Genomic DNA, 15,848 nt, shown 5'->3' with positions numbered 1-15,848 from the left:
ATGTCTCTTCCTTTCTCTCTTTGCCTTCTTTTGTGAGACCCACTCCGACTTCAAGGCCACAGCCTTCACCACAATCAGATCCTTGGCTTGAATCAAACTCGTCAATGCCATAGCCTCCGCTACAGCCTCCCTCCACCATCACCACCCAATTACTCGAACCGTAATAGCCACCGGCGACCCAATTGAACAAATCGAGGGTCATAGTTATTGTGGTGGTTTGAATTATGTGTTTCAGTGTGATTTTGTTGCTGTTTTCACATGGGTTATATAAACCCAAGCAACACCAGCACTCATTGGAGGAGAGGATGTATGAAGAGATATGAGAGAGTGAGAGTGAAAAAAGAGGAGAGTTGGGTGGTGGGGAGTCTCTGAGTTGGAAAAGTCGAGAAGGAGGAAGGAAAAGTGTGCTAACATTTTTATTTTATTTTATAATCTTGTTTTAATTAAACAATAGTTTCAGATAATTTTAGGTTTTTTTTGTTATAATAAACATTAAAAAATATTAATGAAAAAATAAAAGTTGAAAAGAAATGACACTTCATTGTTTATTTTATTCTCATATCCTACTAGAAGAAGTTCTTTACTCAATAATCTGCATTTATTTTGGGGGAAAAAATTTTGTATGTATAAAAAACTATTCTTAGATGCATACTTGTTCAGTTTATCAATTAACCAACAAAATTCAACTTTTAAATTTATCATTTTCACTTATTATTAAAGATAATTCTATGTTTTTCTAACATTAGAATTTTATTATTTTGTAATTATTCTTTTTAGAACATACATTATCAAAAATATACTTGAAAAATAGTTCACATATTATTATTCTCAAATTGTACTACCAGACACGTTTTCACTGTTTTTATTTTCTGAATATGTTTTCTAATTAATCTACCAGACGCATTCTTGAATCCTGAAAATGCAAATTTGTTTTCTCGTTTTCATTCTTTGAAAATATTCTCTAAAAACATTCTCTGAAAACATTACCAGACAGGCCCTTAATGGTTTCAACAATGAAAACCAAGACCAATATATAGCAAGCAAAATAGCATAAATATCCAAAATGAGAAATATAAACTTACTCCCACTGACCTTGAGATACATACAACAATTAATAGTGCTTTCATTAAAAAATTAAAAAATAAGAAAATATTATGATATTAAACTTTGCATACCATAATAATCACTAATTATTAATTTTATATAGCGAATTCTTCAATTCACAAAGCATGTGTTTCTTTCAATAAAAGAAAAGTCCTCGAGTTCATTCATGCAGACTTCTCTATTAAACACTCATCTAATATTTTATCTTTCACATCCATACAGTGTAACTCTAATTCATAATGAGTTACGAATACCACTATATGATTCCAAGTGAGTCATTCTTAGAAACAAGAGAGAAATGCCACTTTATAACATATGCCATCTTTCTTAGTAAGATCGTTGGCCAATAGTGTGTCTTTATATCCATCTATATTGTCATTGGAGTTGTATGTAGTCATGAAGACACTCTTACACACAACTTGTCCTTTGCAGGCAAATCGATGAAATCACAAACTTCATTTTGGCAAATTAATTTCAACTCATGTTTAACAACATGTGAAAATAAAATCAAAATCTTTCGTAACACTCACTGTCAGATTCTTGTAGATATACCAAATAATCACTTAGAGTAGCAGATACCAACACGCTTAATGTCTTGATATCATCTTAATGCTATTCTTTGTGGGTCTCTACTACACTTTCACCGGTGAAGTAGTCATAATGTAGTGATTAGTTATTCATTGTTGTTAAAACTGTAGGAATAACAATTTCATTATGAAGTACGCATGCAAAAATTTGCACACTAACTTTTCATAAAACCAATTTTCTTGGTTATCCACTCCCACTAATTTCACCATTTAAAATGAAACTGACGTTACTTATTTCAATAATCTCATACCATGGTTAGGATAATAAAATCTATACCATTTGTACTTTTCTAGGTAACCATAAGGTTATCAGAAAACATTTTGAAGGTCCAATCCCTTCTCATGTAAACATTACATTCTTACTCCCACTAAGCAACCCAAAACATAATGGTGCCTTAAACTGGATTTCCTTACTTTCTGCAATTCAAATAATTTCTTATTTTAAATTGCCTTAATAGGAACCCAATTAGCATAATAGTTGTAGTAAGAACATGTATCCATAATGGTATACATAACGATAAATTACTTCACATACCCCTAACTAAAGGATAGAGCATTATAAGGTGAACACATGTTTTATAAATAATTTCAATTAGCTAAAAATTTCTTATGGCATCTTTCTTGGTGTATTAAAATTGTTTTCCTTAACACAATCCACTTACACACCAATAAGAGATCAATAAAATATAGGTTCAGAAGAACCTCATTCCTTACTGATCCCTTAGTTCTTTTTCTGAACACATTACCAGTCATTTATGACATAAGAACATTAAATTTTAATTTGTCAAATAGCAGTCACTTCTAAATCAATCATGCAAAGTATCAAAACATTTAAAGAAAATATAGGCATCATACTTTAATTTCATAAATCATTAATAGAATACCATAATTAACAAAATAGGCATTCTTTAAGAGACTAAAACAGTCATCACCAACCTTTAAAGGATAAAACATTATTGCCAAATTCCAAATAAAATTCCAACTAGATTTGAAACAGTAAGAACATAATACGCTTTCAATAAATCTAAATCATGGCCATTAAATTGAATATATAATTCCAAAAAGTGAAGTCAAAAGCAACTTTGCATTAAACTATTAGAAACATGAATTTTAGCACATAATTTAATCCATCAAGCATCATATGAAAATTCATCTAAAAATTGATTCGAAACACATAAAAGCGGAAGACTTACCTTTCTTTTCGAATCATATTCTGTAAATGCTTCACCTTCTATATAGGTGAATTTCGTTTTCCTTCTTCTTCATCTCAAGGACTTCAGTTTTGCCGCTAAATCAGTATGCTCAATAATACACTCATTCATGCTTTGCAAACCATCAAATTTCATGATGGTAAGGTCAACCAATATTGTCCATGTAATGGATTTGTTAACAATTCTCAAGAATTCTTTAGCATTATTCACATTAATGGAGCATAGCCTTAATTTATATTGCAATGTCTATTTATTTGCATAAACATAAAGCTCAATATGTTTGATCTTTTACAGGCTCTTTAATCCTCAATGCTTTACCATAATAGCAATGAGTTTCTCATTTTGAAATGCCTAATCAAGACATAGAACACTTTGGTGATACTGGACTTGTTCACGACAAAATGAAAAATTAAATCTAAACTAGATCAAAGCGAACCTGAAAGCGACATTGCAACATAATTTGTAATATGCTCAGAATACTAATGCTTTGAGTGACAAACACGTACAAACATATATAAGACTTATATAGTCTGACCATCAATAGACGTATCATCATAACTCTCCTTTGGGATAAATTATGACAATACCAATAATTAACAATTATGATGCATCTATATTTTACATTATTGTAAATGTATATTCCTAGTTAGAAAAGCTTTGATATCTTTGGATATCCAAAACAAATCTAAATAAGACATATACAAGTTACCTCATTTATATCACCAATCATATGAATAGTGGATCCACCTTTGGGTGATCCATATATCTTATGAATGACGAAAATCAATATACTCATGACGTTCGAACCTTAAAAACATTATAAGGTTCAACCTCATTTATATGCATCCTTAAATCACAAGTAATTGATTAATTATCATTTAATTTGATATTCAAGGAACATTCTAGCTTGGCCACTTTGGTGACTAACAAACCATTCATAATATGAACGTCAAATTAAATTAACAACTATATTAGTTAATCAATTACATAAGATTAACTAATACACTTTAATGATTAATCGATCATTAGATTAATTAATTTGATATTCAAGGAACATTCTAGCTTAGCCACTTTGGTGACTAACAAACTATTCATAATATGAATGTCAAATTAAATTAACAGTTAATGGATTACATAAGATCAATTAATACACTTTAATGGTTAACTGATCATTAGATTAACCAATAAATATATGACCTTTTAACACAGTAGTGGGCAATAGACCTTTAGATTGCCTCGCTTCATAAGACAAAGTACAGTGACAATGAAATACAATATGTTCAAATATATTTATATTATAATAACTTTAATTCATTGAACATGTCTACACCAGGATTATACCATGAGTTCATAAGTGGTCATATATTTAATAATACATCAATTCATTAAGATTTCCACATAATAATATAAATTGACAGTAAAACTGGTATTATTTCTTCCTGTTAGCATCATAATTAATGAAATCATAATTTGCCAATTGACAGATTTGTTTTTCAATTTGAAAATAATCATGTAGCCAAGTAAATGCATAGCCATTAACACTCCAATTCAATTATGCAAAACTGACTGATATGTAACCAAAAGCACTTACACCGAGACATAATATGCTTTAATAACATCGTATATACAAATATATATATTATATCTCTCTAATGCAATTAAAATACATAATTGCAAGCACATCCATATGATTGCACGGTGAAGATATGCATAGAGAAGCATGTTAAAACGACTTCATGGATACAGCACCAGAACCAAAAGGAAATAATATTCATAAGATTGACCATACATACTGCTAACTAAATGAAAGTAATCCTTCTTGGTTTAATGGTACATATTTCATACGGCACAACCAATACATACATATATATGATTCAAATAAGTATAAATCAAATCGTAAAATTCTTAATGGAAAATCATGAAAGTTCTTAACCATGCCCTGATACCACATGTAAACTTAATATTGGGTAAAACCATAAGAACCCAATCCATGACCCAAGATTTTGAACTTCATGATTTTCACAATAACATTAGGCAGAAATTCAATTATACTTAAATTACATACATTAAATGATTAGTCTTCTACCATATCAAGATATTTGCTTTGAGCGATCCGTAGGCGAGCCGTCAGTGTGGAGGAAATAGATTTCTCTCTCTAGCCTTTTGCACGTTTAGAAAAAACCCTAATACGTGTCTTCATCAGCGTACACATAAGATGGGTATGTGCACTATTATAGGCAGAGAGAGGACCCGTTTCCTAGTGAAGCCCATAATCAATTACCATCCATCACGGTAATAATAGGAAACTACTACTCTTTATTTGACCAATATCATTATTCTGAATAATATTTATTAAACCAATTAAACAATTTATTTACCACATAGGTCACTTCATGTGGGCCACACAGAATATTTATAAAATATTCTTACATGATCTTCATGTGCCTACACTTTTATTTTTGATAGTGTACTACTATGTGCTTGATCTGGAATTTTCGGTAGTTGGATTTATAACATTGCTGCGTTGCATGTGACAATCAAATCAAGGTTAACTTATGCTTATAGCTGAGATCAGTCACATACCAAGAAGAATTCTGACTTTTTTTATTTTTTTATTATTTTTATTTTTACCAGAAAAGAATTCTGACTAATGACCTATTTCAATTTGGGAAGATAAATACTATTATAGAAACCTCTACCCTCCGTTTGGATAAAAGAATTGAAAATTGTATAGAATTCTAAAATGACGGAATTTAGATTTCCATCATTTCAATTTATCGCAATTGAATATTTAAGTGCTTGGATTTATGCATGTCGAATTCTGTAAATGACATAATTTTGTAAATAGCACTATGAAAATTGTGAAATGAAGCATATTTTGGTGGAAATTAAACTCGGGAATTTGATGTTCCAATTTCCACGATTTTTTTGTGTTCGTCATTTAATATATTCCGCTCTTAAGTTGTCAAACAAGCGAATTGTTAATTTCTCCTATTAAATTCCCAACTTTTAGCTAAAAATTCGGAGTTATTTTCCCTCATCCAAATGAAGGGCTATAGTTTTCATACTCACGTCCCATAATTTGTGGACCGCAATATTAGAGCTACTTTATTCTTAAATTCACTGAATCTCCATTCTTAGTAAAAAAAAATGTCATTAGATCGAGAATTAGTTGATGTTCTAACAGTGTACCCAAACAGTTTTATTAACTTAATGTCTATATTTATTATACAATATCTATTATTTAACATAAAATATTTAGTATTTCATATCTATCTACGAGCCGGTTAAGCTATAAACTCAAATGAAATTTTTTTGTTTATGATTCAGATGAGTTTAAATTCAACCCTAAGAATTTGATTGGGTTAGTAACATTTTAACCAAGGCTCAATAATCCATACATATGGTTATTTCAAGTTAAGTTAGTAAAAATCATCCAACTCTTGGTCTAATAATATTTCTCTTCTAATATTGAAACATGAATTAGCCTTTAGGTTCGAATTTCCCGTTGATTAAAAATAAAAAATAAAAAAAAAATTAAAGTCCCGGCTGGTTTGGGTTAAAACTTAAACACGTTCAAGCTGGACTGATAACACCATCCGTGAATTTTTTTTTGGGCCCAATATTTTCCGGCTAACCAAAAGAAAGAAAAAAACAGAAAAATAAAAATTGAATTTCTATTTCCATCTCTCTCCCTTTTCTCCTTCGCAAACCCACCGAGGAAATCCTCAGCTAGGGTATTTGAACCGTTCCGAGCTCGTTTCGAGCCAGACTCCATGACCAGGAGCCTCTCCTAAAGAGTCTTATAGCGCTCAAACTTCAGAAAGGTCCATAATTTCGATAACTCATGCCCTTTTCTACGGTTTCAATTACAGTAATGGAGTTTCACTTACTTTAGAGTAAAAAATTAATTGTTTTTTTCGTTTGCCTGATGAGAAAGAGAAAAGATGATCAATTTGTTTGGAATGTGGTTATCCGAGGTTGGTTCAGTCCTGTTGGGTTGTATAAATTGGGAACTCTGGTTTTATTTCAATTTATTGCGTTTTCTTGGCAACAAAACATAGGGTTTGGTAGATGGCCTTAGATTACGATGAAGGGTTATAATTCTTGCTGCGTGGCCTTGATGAAGGTTGCTGTTATTTATTAATTTTTATAAAGTTAAATGGGTTAGAAGTGAGAGCCTCAGAGATACATTGTGGTGTATTGTATGAGAATTATGCCTTCGAATGTTTAAGAATTGAGACTCTAGCTTAAGGGTTTGATTGTTCAGCTAACGTTTTATGTTTGATGATGGTTATTAGATATACCTTGGGAGATAATTGAGATTAGTTTTGATGTCATTCAGGTTTGATTACTGAAACGTGCTTGGTTGATACTTTGAAAAAATATTTTCATAGTTGAGTCTTTGAGTGAAAGAAAATCATGTCTGGAAGAAATCGTGGACCGCCTCATGCTGGACTTCCCCCCCAGGTCCATGAACCATTTGGAAGAGGACTTGGGCCGATGCCCCATCCAGCATTACTCGAGGAAATGAGAGAATCCCAGCTTGGAATGGGTCCCAGACCACTTCCCCCTCACCCTGCTATAATTGAGGAGCATCTTGCGGCTCAACATCAAGATATCCAAGGTCTTCTAGTTGGGAACCAAAGGCTTGCTGCAACCCATGTTGCACTAAAGCAGGAATTGGAAGCTGCCCAATATGAGTTGCAGCGGATGGTTTACCATGTTGATTCACTGCGGGCAGACAAGGATGTTCAAATGAGAGATTTGTATGAGAAGTCTGTTCGTTTGGAAGTGGACCTTCGTGGAGTGGAGGCTATGCGGGCTGAGCTTCTTCAGGTTCGTGCTGATATCAAGGAGCTCACTGCAGCGAGGCAGGAGCTCTCGGGCCAGGCACAAGCAATGACACAAGATTTGGCTAGAATCACTGCTGATTTGCAACAGGCACCAGCTTTGAGAGCAGAAATTGAAGCTATGAAACAGGAATTGCAACGTGCTAGGTATCTTTTGCATGATTTATTGTTATGCTTCAATTTAAAGTTTATATTTTGATTAATGTCTACGGTTGGTTTGCTTAAATTTGATGAATTTTTGTTGGCATTTAGAGCTGCCATTGAGTATGAAAAGAAAGGATATGCAGAGAATTATGAGCATGGCCAGGTGATGGAAAAGAATTTGATATCGATGGCTAGGGAGCTAGAGAAACTTCGTGCAGAAATTGCGAATACTGAGAAAAGAGCACGAGCTGCCGCTGCTGTTGGAAATCCAGGTATACGTTATGTTTTTGGTTTATGTTGTTAATTACTTTGATTTAAGATTTTACCTTTTAAATGTTTAAAGAAATAGAAATAAAAATAAAGAACTGAATCTCATTGAAAACACCATATCAGTAAATAGGAGGAAACATTAACAAAATATAAGTAACATTCTTAAAAACTTGGAAAAAAAAAATTCACGTCTGGGAAGCTCAATGACAAACTTTTGACGTGTACTGTGTACTGAAAGCTCAACCTTCCTTGAGCGGTGTATCAAAATGTACAAGCAGAAGCTCAATAAAAATCTAATGGTCATTTGTTTCTTGACTATCCTTTTATCATCATCCAAGTTTCATAAATTTGTCATTCACTTAAAATATCTTCTCGTATTGTAAAGTTTTAGTCTCAATGAATGTTCTAGTCTATAAATGGAATGATTTCTAATTGGATTTATTGAGGCTCAGCCATGTCTCAAAACATGATGCAAAACATAAAAAGGAGGCCATGGACAACTTGCTGAGTCTACTGACTTAAACGTTAATATTGTTTAGTTCGAATACTGACTAATGTCTGTTAAATGCCCACATCATCGGAGGGTTCAATTTGCTCCAGTTTCACATCTTGCAAGATTGATTGATGGTTTAGGCCTATGTGATTATCCTGTACTTTCTGAACTTCATTGTCACAATTACATTGAAGCCAAAATCACAAATAGATGATGATGATCATTTTAAAATTTTATTTTCCTTGCAGCTTGGCATGAAATTTCTGTTGATTTTGTTTTTAAATTTCTCTACAGGTGTAGGTTATAATTCAAATTATGGAAACCCTGAAGCAGGATATGCAGGAAATCCCTATCCTGCCAGCTATGGCATGAATCCCGTATGTTTTGCTCTCTTTCATGATTTAATAAAAGGCGCGCGTGTGTGCATGCCTGATTAAAGTATTGATATTTCTTTTGTATGTGTCTCTGCATTATTGCATATCTTTGTAAGCTGCAACTGCTTGCTATTATGTATGCATCATTTCTTTTAAAAAATGCCTGGATATGTTAAAGTTCCTCTCTCGATTTTCAGGTACAGGGTGGTGCTGAAAGTTTTCCTCAATATACACCAATGCCTGGTTCATGGGGTGCATATGAAATGCAGCGAGCTCAGGGACATAGATAAACTTATTCATCCGTGATACCGAGCTGTGTTCTGACCGGTATCTTGGCTGCAGCGTATTAGACACTTAGGTCTGTGATTGAAGTGTTATCTCATAGTAGACATTTTGGAAAACTTTCTTGTTTATTTGGTCATTAGTAACTGTACCTAAACATATCACACATCATATTACCTTGATGGTGCAGTACACTATTCATATGTGGCGTTCTATGATGCAAATATTTGCACTATCTTCCCTAAATGCATTTCATTATGATCTCAATGTTTCTTGTTCTTATTTATATAAAATTTGCTGCCTATCGTATATAAATAGTTTATCGCTTTTCCAGAACTTTTATTTCTTTTGCGCTCTTCATATTTGAGATATTTAGTTTGTAAGGGTTTATTGTTGAATTCTGTGTCTTCTGAAGCAAGAACTTTGCTAGTTCTATTCACAGCTCTAAGTTTTTCGTCGGATAAATGCCAAAATTTAAGTTGTCCCTTGATTGTGAATTTGTCACATTTACTTGGGAACTCCTTTACATAGCTAATACCACAGATTAATATTCTTCATGTAATGATCGCTATATATTAATTTACTTCCTCTATTATTACTTCTTGTTTAAGGTTCTTACAGAAGAAATTTGTCGTTTAAGGTTAGTTTCTTGTTGCATCTTATCTGCCAATACATTTAAAGGCTCAATTAGGTTTGTGCTAAGGAAGCTTACTTTCCTGTGCAATTTGGAATATTGCATAGTGATCTTATGTATTATCTGACTGTCTTTAAAGAATAGTACTTTCTCTCTTGTTTTTTAGGACCATACATGTAATAATTTTTTAGCTTCTAAGCATCTATCTTTTGACCTTGGGTTCAGTATGTGCCCTCTAAGACATGTCCGTTACCTTGGTCAAGCAAAATTTTTAGTTCCTATTCCTTCCAGCTTTTCTAATAATATGTTTTTTTTAGTGAACTAATACTGATATAGCCTATAGGCATTATAGGGTGTAGGTCTCCAGGACCCATGAGTTAAGAATTTTAAAAATATTTTCAAGGAGGATATATATGTTTTCTGTTCTTTAAATTTTGGCTTTCTTACTCCATTTTCCAGTAGCCACCAGGTTTTTGGGACTTTAAGCCAAAATGTTGTTAATCTCATGCCAAATCACTTCTGGATAGTGCTTCAGTCATGTGGGTTGGAAACCATGATCCTCACCTCATGTGAGGTGGGCGAGAAACCAATTGTTTAAGAATGTTTCTAAGTTGATATTTGACAATTTTGGTGCAACTTCTTCAATACATATGAGAACTCAAGTCCAGTAACATATTAGGTTACCTTTTCTTCTTTGTCTATTACTCTCCTTATCTGAAAGGGAGCTAGAGTTCAATAACAAATATAAGTACTTGGTGCAATTTGTTTTTTCCTAGCCTACCATCAAGAATTTTTTTTCCTTTTCCTATGCCTAGGGTGTCACGAGCTCATTTTGTATTAGGCTCTATACTGTTATTATTCTGTTCGTGTTGACTACCATGTCCATTGTTTTACATTTCGGTTTATCCATTTGCTCATCATAATTGGATACTGGTATGTGCTAGCCAGCAGAAAACTCAGGAAAGAAAACTTTTCTTAAAATTCCTGTAAAGGAAGCAAATATCACACACATTCTAAAACAAACATTCTGAAACTAACTACATTGTGTTTGTATAGCCAACATTTAGATCACCACGGTGGTGAATCAACTCTTTCTGTTATGTATTTGATGTTGTGGAGATTTTCTGGATTGATACCAGTGGTTAACTTTTGGCTGTCTTTAGTGAGACTGAGAGTCTTCCTGCGAAAATTTAGTCAGACATTCTGTTCAAATGCATGTTAATGTATTTAAAAGAGTATGCTTTGTGGTGTAGTCATATCTGTTTCAGTTCGTAAAATAGGAATGAAGTATTTTTGTTGAATGTGTAGAAACTGTGGCAATCTCAATTAACAGTGAAACTGCATGTAGAATTTCCTGATGGTATCACAAAGCATACTCAAGAACAGATCAGTTACGTATTATATTTAGATATCATAGATGTAATAGAGTTCATACAACATTGTTTTATTGTTAATGCTAATAACCAAATTCATGAATAAGCTAAGTTGCGTTAGTGATACAGATTCCTAGACATGGAAGAGTTAGACGTGCAAGTGTTCGCAGTGGATGCATAAAGTTCTTTGTTTAAATTTGTTAGCCACTAGATTTATTGTAGTTGTATTATTTTGACATTGTTGGGTGGTTTATGTAGCTCCTTCGGGGTAGACCAGACTAACAAAGTGATGTTGCTCATGAGTGCGCTTTACTAGTTATCCTCAAAATCACATCCTATAATCAATCACCAGTGCAGCCTCCCTGTGGATTTTGAATGAGCTGTACCCCCTGTATCTGTTTCAAGTCAGCTCACACGACTTATAGTTCGAGTTTTATTTCTTGTATCTATTTTCTATGTAGTGGAACAATTAGTTTTTTGGCATGGCTGCACAAATCTTAGTATAGTACTCCCTCTGTCCCTGTCTCTGTCTCTGTCTCTGTCTCTGTCTCTGTATGTCTCTATCCTCCCTATTCTCTCTCATTGTGCATGGCTTGTGTAAGGAGAGGCCTTCATTTTTCCTCTTCCCTTTTGACTGGATCATCCTTGTAGGTTCTATAGTCATTCATTCCATTTATTAGGACTGTGGAAAGACAGAATTTGTGAGGCAGGAGGAGTCTACTGGTTGAGGGCATATAGCTTTTAGTTGTGAAAACATGACCTCTTTTTCTTATGGGTTTTACCATGAGTTTGGTACTCTGTAAGGAAAGGAATTCTTTCCATATCTCGCTTCTTTTAGAAGAGCAACAGCAAAAATATAAGGGAAGCAATGTATTCATAGCATGTGGTATGCTGTTCATTGGGAAGACACTCAACAATGGAGCTGCAGAATCAGTTTCTGGTCAAGTAAGTGATTTAAATTTCTGACCCTTCACAGTCGGTTATTTCTTTGTTCTTTGTTTTTAAAAATTAGGTTTTTCATTAGAACCAAACTGATAGGTTTTGCGCCAAAGCCCCTTGTCAATGGAATTTTGTTGGGAAACTCCTTATGATCTGTGATGGAGGTAGTTTGGTGTAATTTCCTCTTTTTTTCCTCTTTGACATCTGTTGGGCCTTAGACTTCAAATACAGGGAATAGTGTTTTTCTAGTTGTCTTGAAAGTTGCACCTTGGCAGCATTGCAGGATATTTTGTTTGCTTCCTTATTGGGATGGGCAAGCTCTGACTGATTGGTATCCCTTGTCTGCTATGTGTGTATTTAGTTTAAAGTTAAGTTGGAGTTTGCTTTCCTTTTTTACTGCAATGTATTTTTCCATAAATTGTTTGAAGCAAGTAATGCTGGATATGAAACTGGATAGCATTTTGGTAGACACAAACCATTTTGTGGTCAAGATTGGATATTGAGTTTAGAATGAAAGGCTTTACCTCGAAGCACTGAGTTCTCTTGTTATAAACTTAATTGAATATTGAAGCTTTTGTTCAGGAATGTAAGGTTGTAGTGAAGTAGCGGAGTTGTAGTGCGCTATAGAGCTTAATATCATCATTACATTGATATGAATTTGAAAGTACTGAATATATGAAAATTTTCAGAGTATTCATAACTGAATTAGTCTAGGAGGTGCTGAGCTTTTCAGTGGACATCATTCTTTCTTTTTCTAGGCAACACACGGGAGATTACCTGGATTTGGATCATGAATGGCCTCCCCATGGAGGATGGTAGATTGACCACCAGCTCTCACCTCAGGAACCTAAGTGGACAGCATTATCAATTGTTTGTTTACTACAGTGGTGCATTCCATCAAGGATCACAAGTTTATGCTCTTAAAACTGCACAGAGCTTTTCTTTTGGCATGTACAAGAGCATGGCACTTATTTGGAAGATTACAATATGGCAAAACTATTTTATTTGGGGTTCATTTTATTCATAGTTATAAGATAAATAACCTGGATCCAGCTTTTTTTTGTTTGAGTTCTCATTACTTGTCTGATCTGATGTTTAAGCCTCAAGTCAGTGCTACCAAGTTTTCCTTCTCTGCCTGATATGTTTCTTGTCATCATCTGGACAGAAGTTCATTGATTTAATTTTATCGTCACCTGATTCTTTTTCTTTTGTTTTTGGGAGGGGGATAGTAGTAGTGTTTTGCTAATTTTATGTGTGCAAATATATTATACTCATTTTAGGAAGCTTTATATTGCAGCAGGTTTTAGCTGGAATTGTTACCTCAGTGCATACCTTTCTTGAGTATAATGGAAATATGAATCTGGAATTAATATTGTTTCGTACTGAACTTTTGGTTTAGTTATTTCTGTCTTTATGTCCGTTCTTCTCTTGAGTTCTGTTCACGATCACTTGCATGTTTTAGAAAATTGAGGAAATGTGTAGTTACCTTCTCCGCCTCTGTATTGTATTGGTACTATTCATATACAATAATGTATTTATTCAGCATGTCTTTATCTGATCTCTAATATTCTTCATGTATGTCTTCATCTCCAGGTTCACAACCTTTTGGCCCTGCAAATATGATGCTGCCTCCATGATTTCTGAATGTTTTGTCGTGAGGTATGATTAGTTGTTCAAAATTTTGTCCTTTTCTGGATATCATTTCGATGTTACTGCTATATTTGGGCTTGTAAATAAACAAAAATAAACATTATAATTGAGCTATAAGTCTTTAAGAAATGTTGAAAAAGAAGATAGATGCATGCTGTAACTGTGGAGAGAGAGAGAGAGAGAGAGAGATAGATGGCCGTTTAATGTGCAGCTATTTGCGTAATCTTGTTTGGAATCTGCAATGATGGAATGGCTTCAGTTCAGGTTTGTTTCATATGTTCCTGTTTGGAAATCTACTTTTCTAGATGGAGATTACTTTTATACTAAATTAAACCATTTTTCTGCATGTGTGGGGTTTAATTGGCCATTTAATGTGCAGCTATTTGCGTAATCTTGTTTGGAATCTGTAATGGTGGAATGGCTTCAGCTCAGGTTTGTTTCATATTTTCCTGTTTGGAAATTCACTTTTCTAGGTGGAGAAAAGAACATACTTTCAATGCGGCTGCTTATTTGGAATGAATGTTCAGAAAAATTATAAGGAGTTGGACAATTTCTGGTAAGCACATGGCTCAATGGTTCATTCAGAAGTCTTTGTGATCCCGCATCACTTTGATTAGCACATAACTCAATGCTTCTCTGAAGGATAGTGTCGGTAGTGCATTATAAGGGATGCGTATTATGGAGTAAAGTTGAAGAGCGAATTGGCTTTATGTGTGGATACAAGCCTCATGTTCTTGCTAAAGTGTCTTGGAAAGGTAGAGCCATGGTTCCATAAATAGTTGTGACATAATAGGGTAATTGAATGAATCTTCTAAAAGAAGCTTATGAGAAAAGTGGTAATAAAACTTTGACGGGAGATTGTAAATGTTATTGAAGCAAAGGCAAGAAAGAATCAGGTTTAATAAGAGGCTGGCTCTGGTGGCGCAAGTGGCTCTTGAGAATAGCTACAAAGTTACTTTTAGGGCAAGTTTAATGAGAGAACTCAGGTCAAGGTTTTGTGGGTTAATTAACGTTTAATTTCACATTGTCGGAAAGAATTAGAAAAAAGGAGCCAAAGGAATAACACTTCAATTATTAGGCGTCATGCTTAGAATATGAATTCCATCTCGCAATCCTTAAAGAGAGCTCAAGAGTTGATGGCATTGTGTTGACTTGAATAATTCCTGTACAAGTTACAAGTTAGATTAGACAGAGAGGGAGTGATTGGAGGAGAGTAAGAGGAGGGTCGGCTAAAACTAGGGCCCATTTACAAGCATAAGTTGTGAGTCTTCTAGAATGATGAATTTACATACACAAGGCTGAAATTGAAAAAATATATATTATTATTTGACTTTTTAAAATTTTATGTCTCTGTACAATTTTCTTTGTGTAATTATAAGAATTTGCAATAAGGTTTCTGTTCGTATGCAATTGATCTTATAAGTTGAATTATATTCTCAGGTGGTGGTTTCTCTGCCGCGGCACAGGCTAAAAAGCCTAAGAACGGTTTCATTCCCTGTGCTTATCTGAATAGAACAAACCACCAGATGGTTCAAACTTATCATTGGTTGACCATAAATCGACTTCTCCATTTTAATACCTCTGCTTTCATCCGAAGCCACCAGACACGATCTGGCTTGATTGGAAACAAACGCATTTTTTTTAGTAGACAAATATTTGTTTTCTTCCAGACAGTGATTATGTTAACATCCTTTCGCATCTTGAATTATGTACTTCATACCAAAAATATGAAATTTATAGTGGTGAAAAAGACAGAATCTTACTTATGCATGATTTAATTTTTTATTTGTTTTTGGTTTCTTGGGAAGTCTTGAACATGTTGTGGCTACTCAAACGCATCTTCATTCAACAGCTGAATAATATCAGCTGGGAGGGGGGGTGGGTTGGTTTCAAAACAGAGTCGCAATTCAATTCTTCTCCTTGCATACTGGCTT

General features: G+C 33.8%; 1 protein-coding gene across 3 annotated transcripts; it reads left to right on the top strand.

The window, feature by feature from the left end:
* The first annotated feature begins 6,533 nt into the window (after positions 1-6,533).
* Positions 6,534-15,713, top strand: LOC103325938 (structural maintenance of chromosomes domain protein). Of its 3 annotated transcripts, XR_016125616.1 has the most exons (9): positions 6,534-6,729; positions 7,248-7,902; positions 8,008-8,171; positions 8,957-9,039; positions 9,234-9,394; positions 13,858-14,346; positions 14,442-14,470; positions 14,562-14,669; positions 15,355-15,713. XR_016125616.1 is itself a non-coding variant. In XM_008228126.2 (5 exons), the coding sequence occupies exons 2-5, from the start codon at positions 7,325-7,327 to the stop codon at positions 9,324-9,326; spliced, it is 918 nt and encodes a 305-aa protein (XP_008226348.1). In that variant the 5' UTR covers positions 6,534-6,729; positions 7,248-7,324; the 3' UTR covers positions 9,327-9,585. The 3 variants fall into 3 exon arrangements, 1 of the variants encoding a protein (XP_008226348.1); XR_016125615.1 differs by having other exon boundaries at positions 13,858-14,470; XM_008228126.2 differs by lacking the exons at positions 13,858-14,346; positions 14,442-14,470; positions 14,562-14,669; positions 15,355-15,713 and having other exon boundaries at positions 9,234-9,585.
* Positions 15,714-15,848: the final 135 nt, after the last annotated feature.

Source organism: Prunus mume, linkage group LG3 (genome assembly GCF_029339155.1).
Source record: "Prunus mume cultivar Tortuosa linkage group LG3, ASM2933915v1, whole genome shotgun sequence".
NCBI lineage: Eukaryota > Viridiplantae > Streptophyta > Magnoliopsida > Rosales > Rosaceae > Prunus > Prunus mume.
This window is presented reverse-complemented; position numbering and strand designations above follow the sequence as displayed.

Bases quoted from the DNA above. Each gene is read 5' to 3' on its own strand.
- LOC103325938 (XM_008228126.2), top strand. From the start codon at position 7,325: ATGTCTGGAAGAAATCGTGGACCGCCTCATGCTGGACTTCCCCCCCAG. The intron at 7,903-8,007 runs GTATCTTTTGCA...GTTGGCATTTAG, and splicing joins CAGGAATTGCAACGTGCTAG to AGCTGCCATTGAGTATGAAA. The intron at 9,040-9,233 runs GTATGTTTTGCT...CTCGATTTTCAG, and splicing joins CCAGCTATGGCATGAATCCC to GTACAGGGTGGTGCTGAAAG.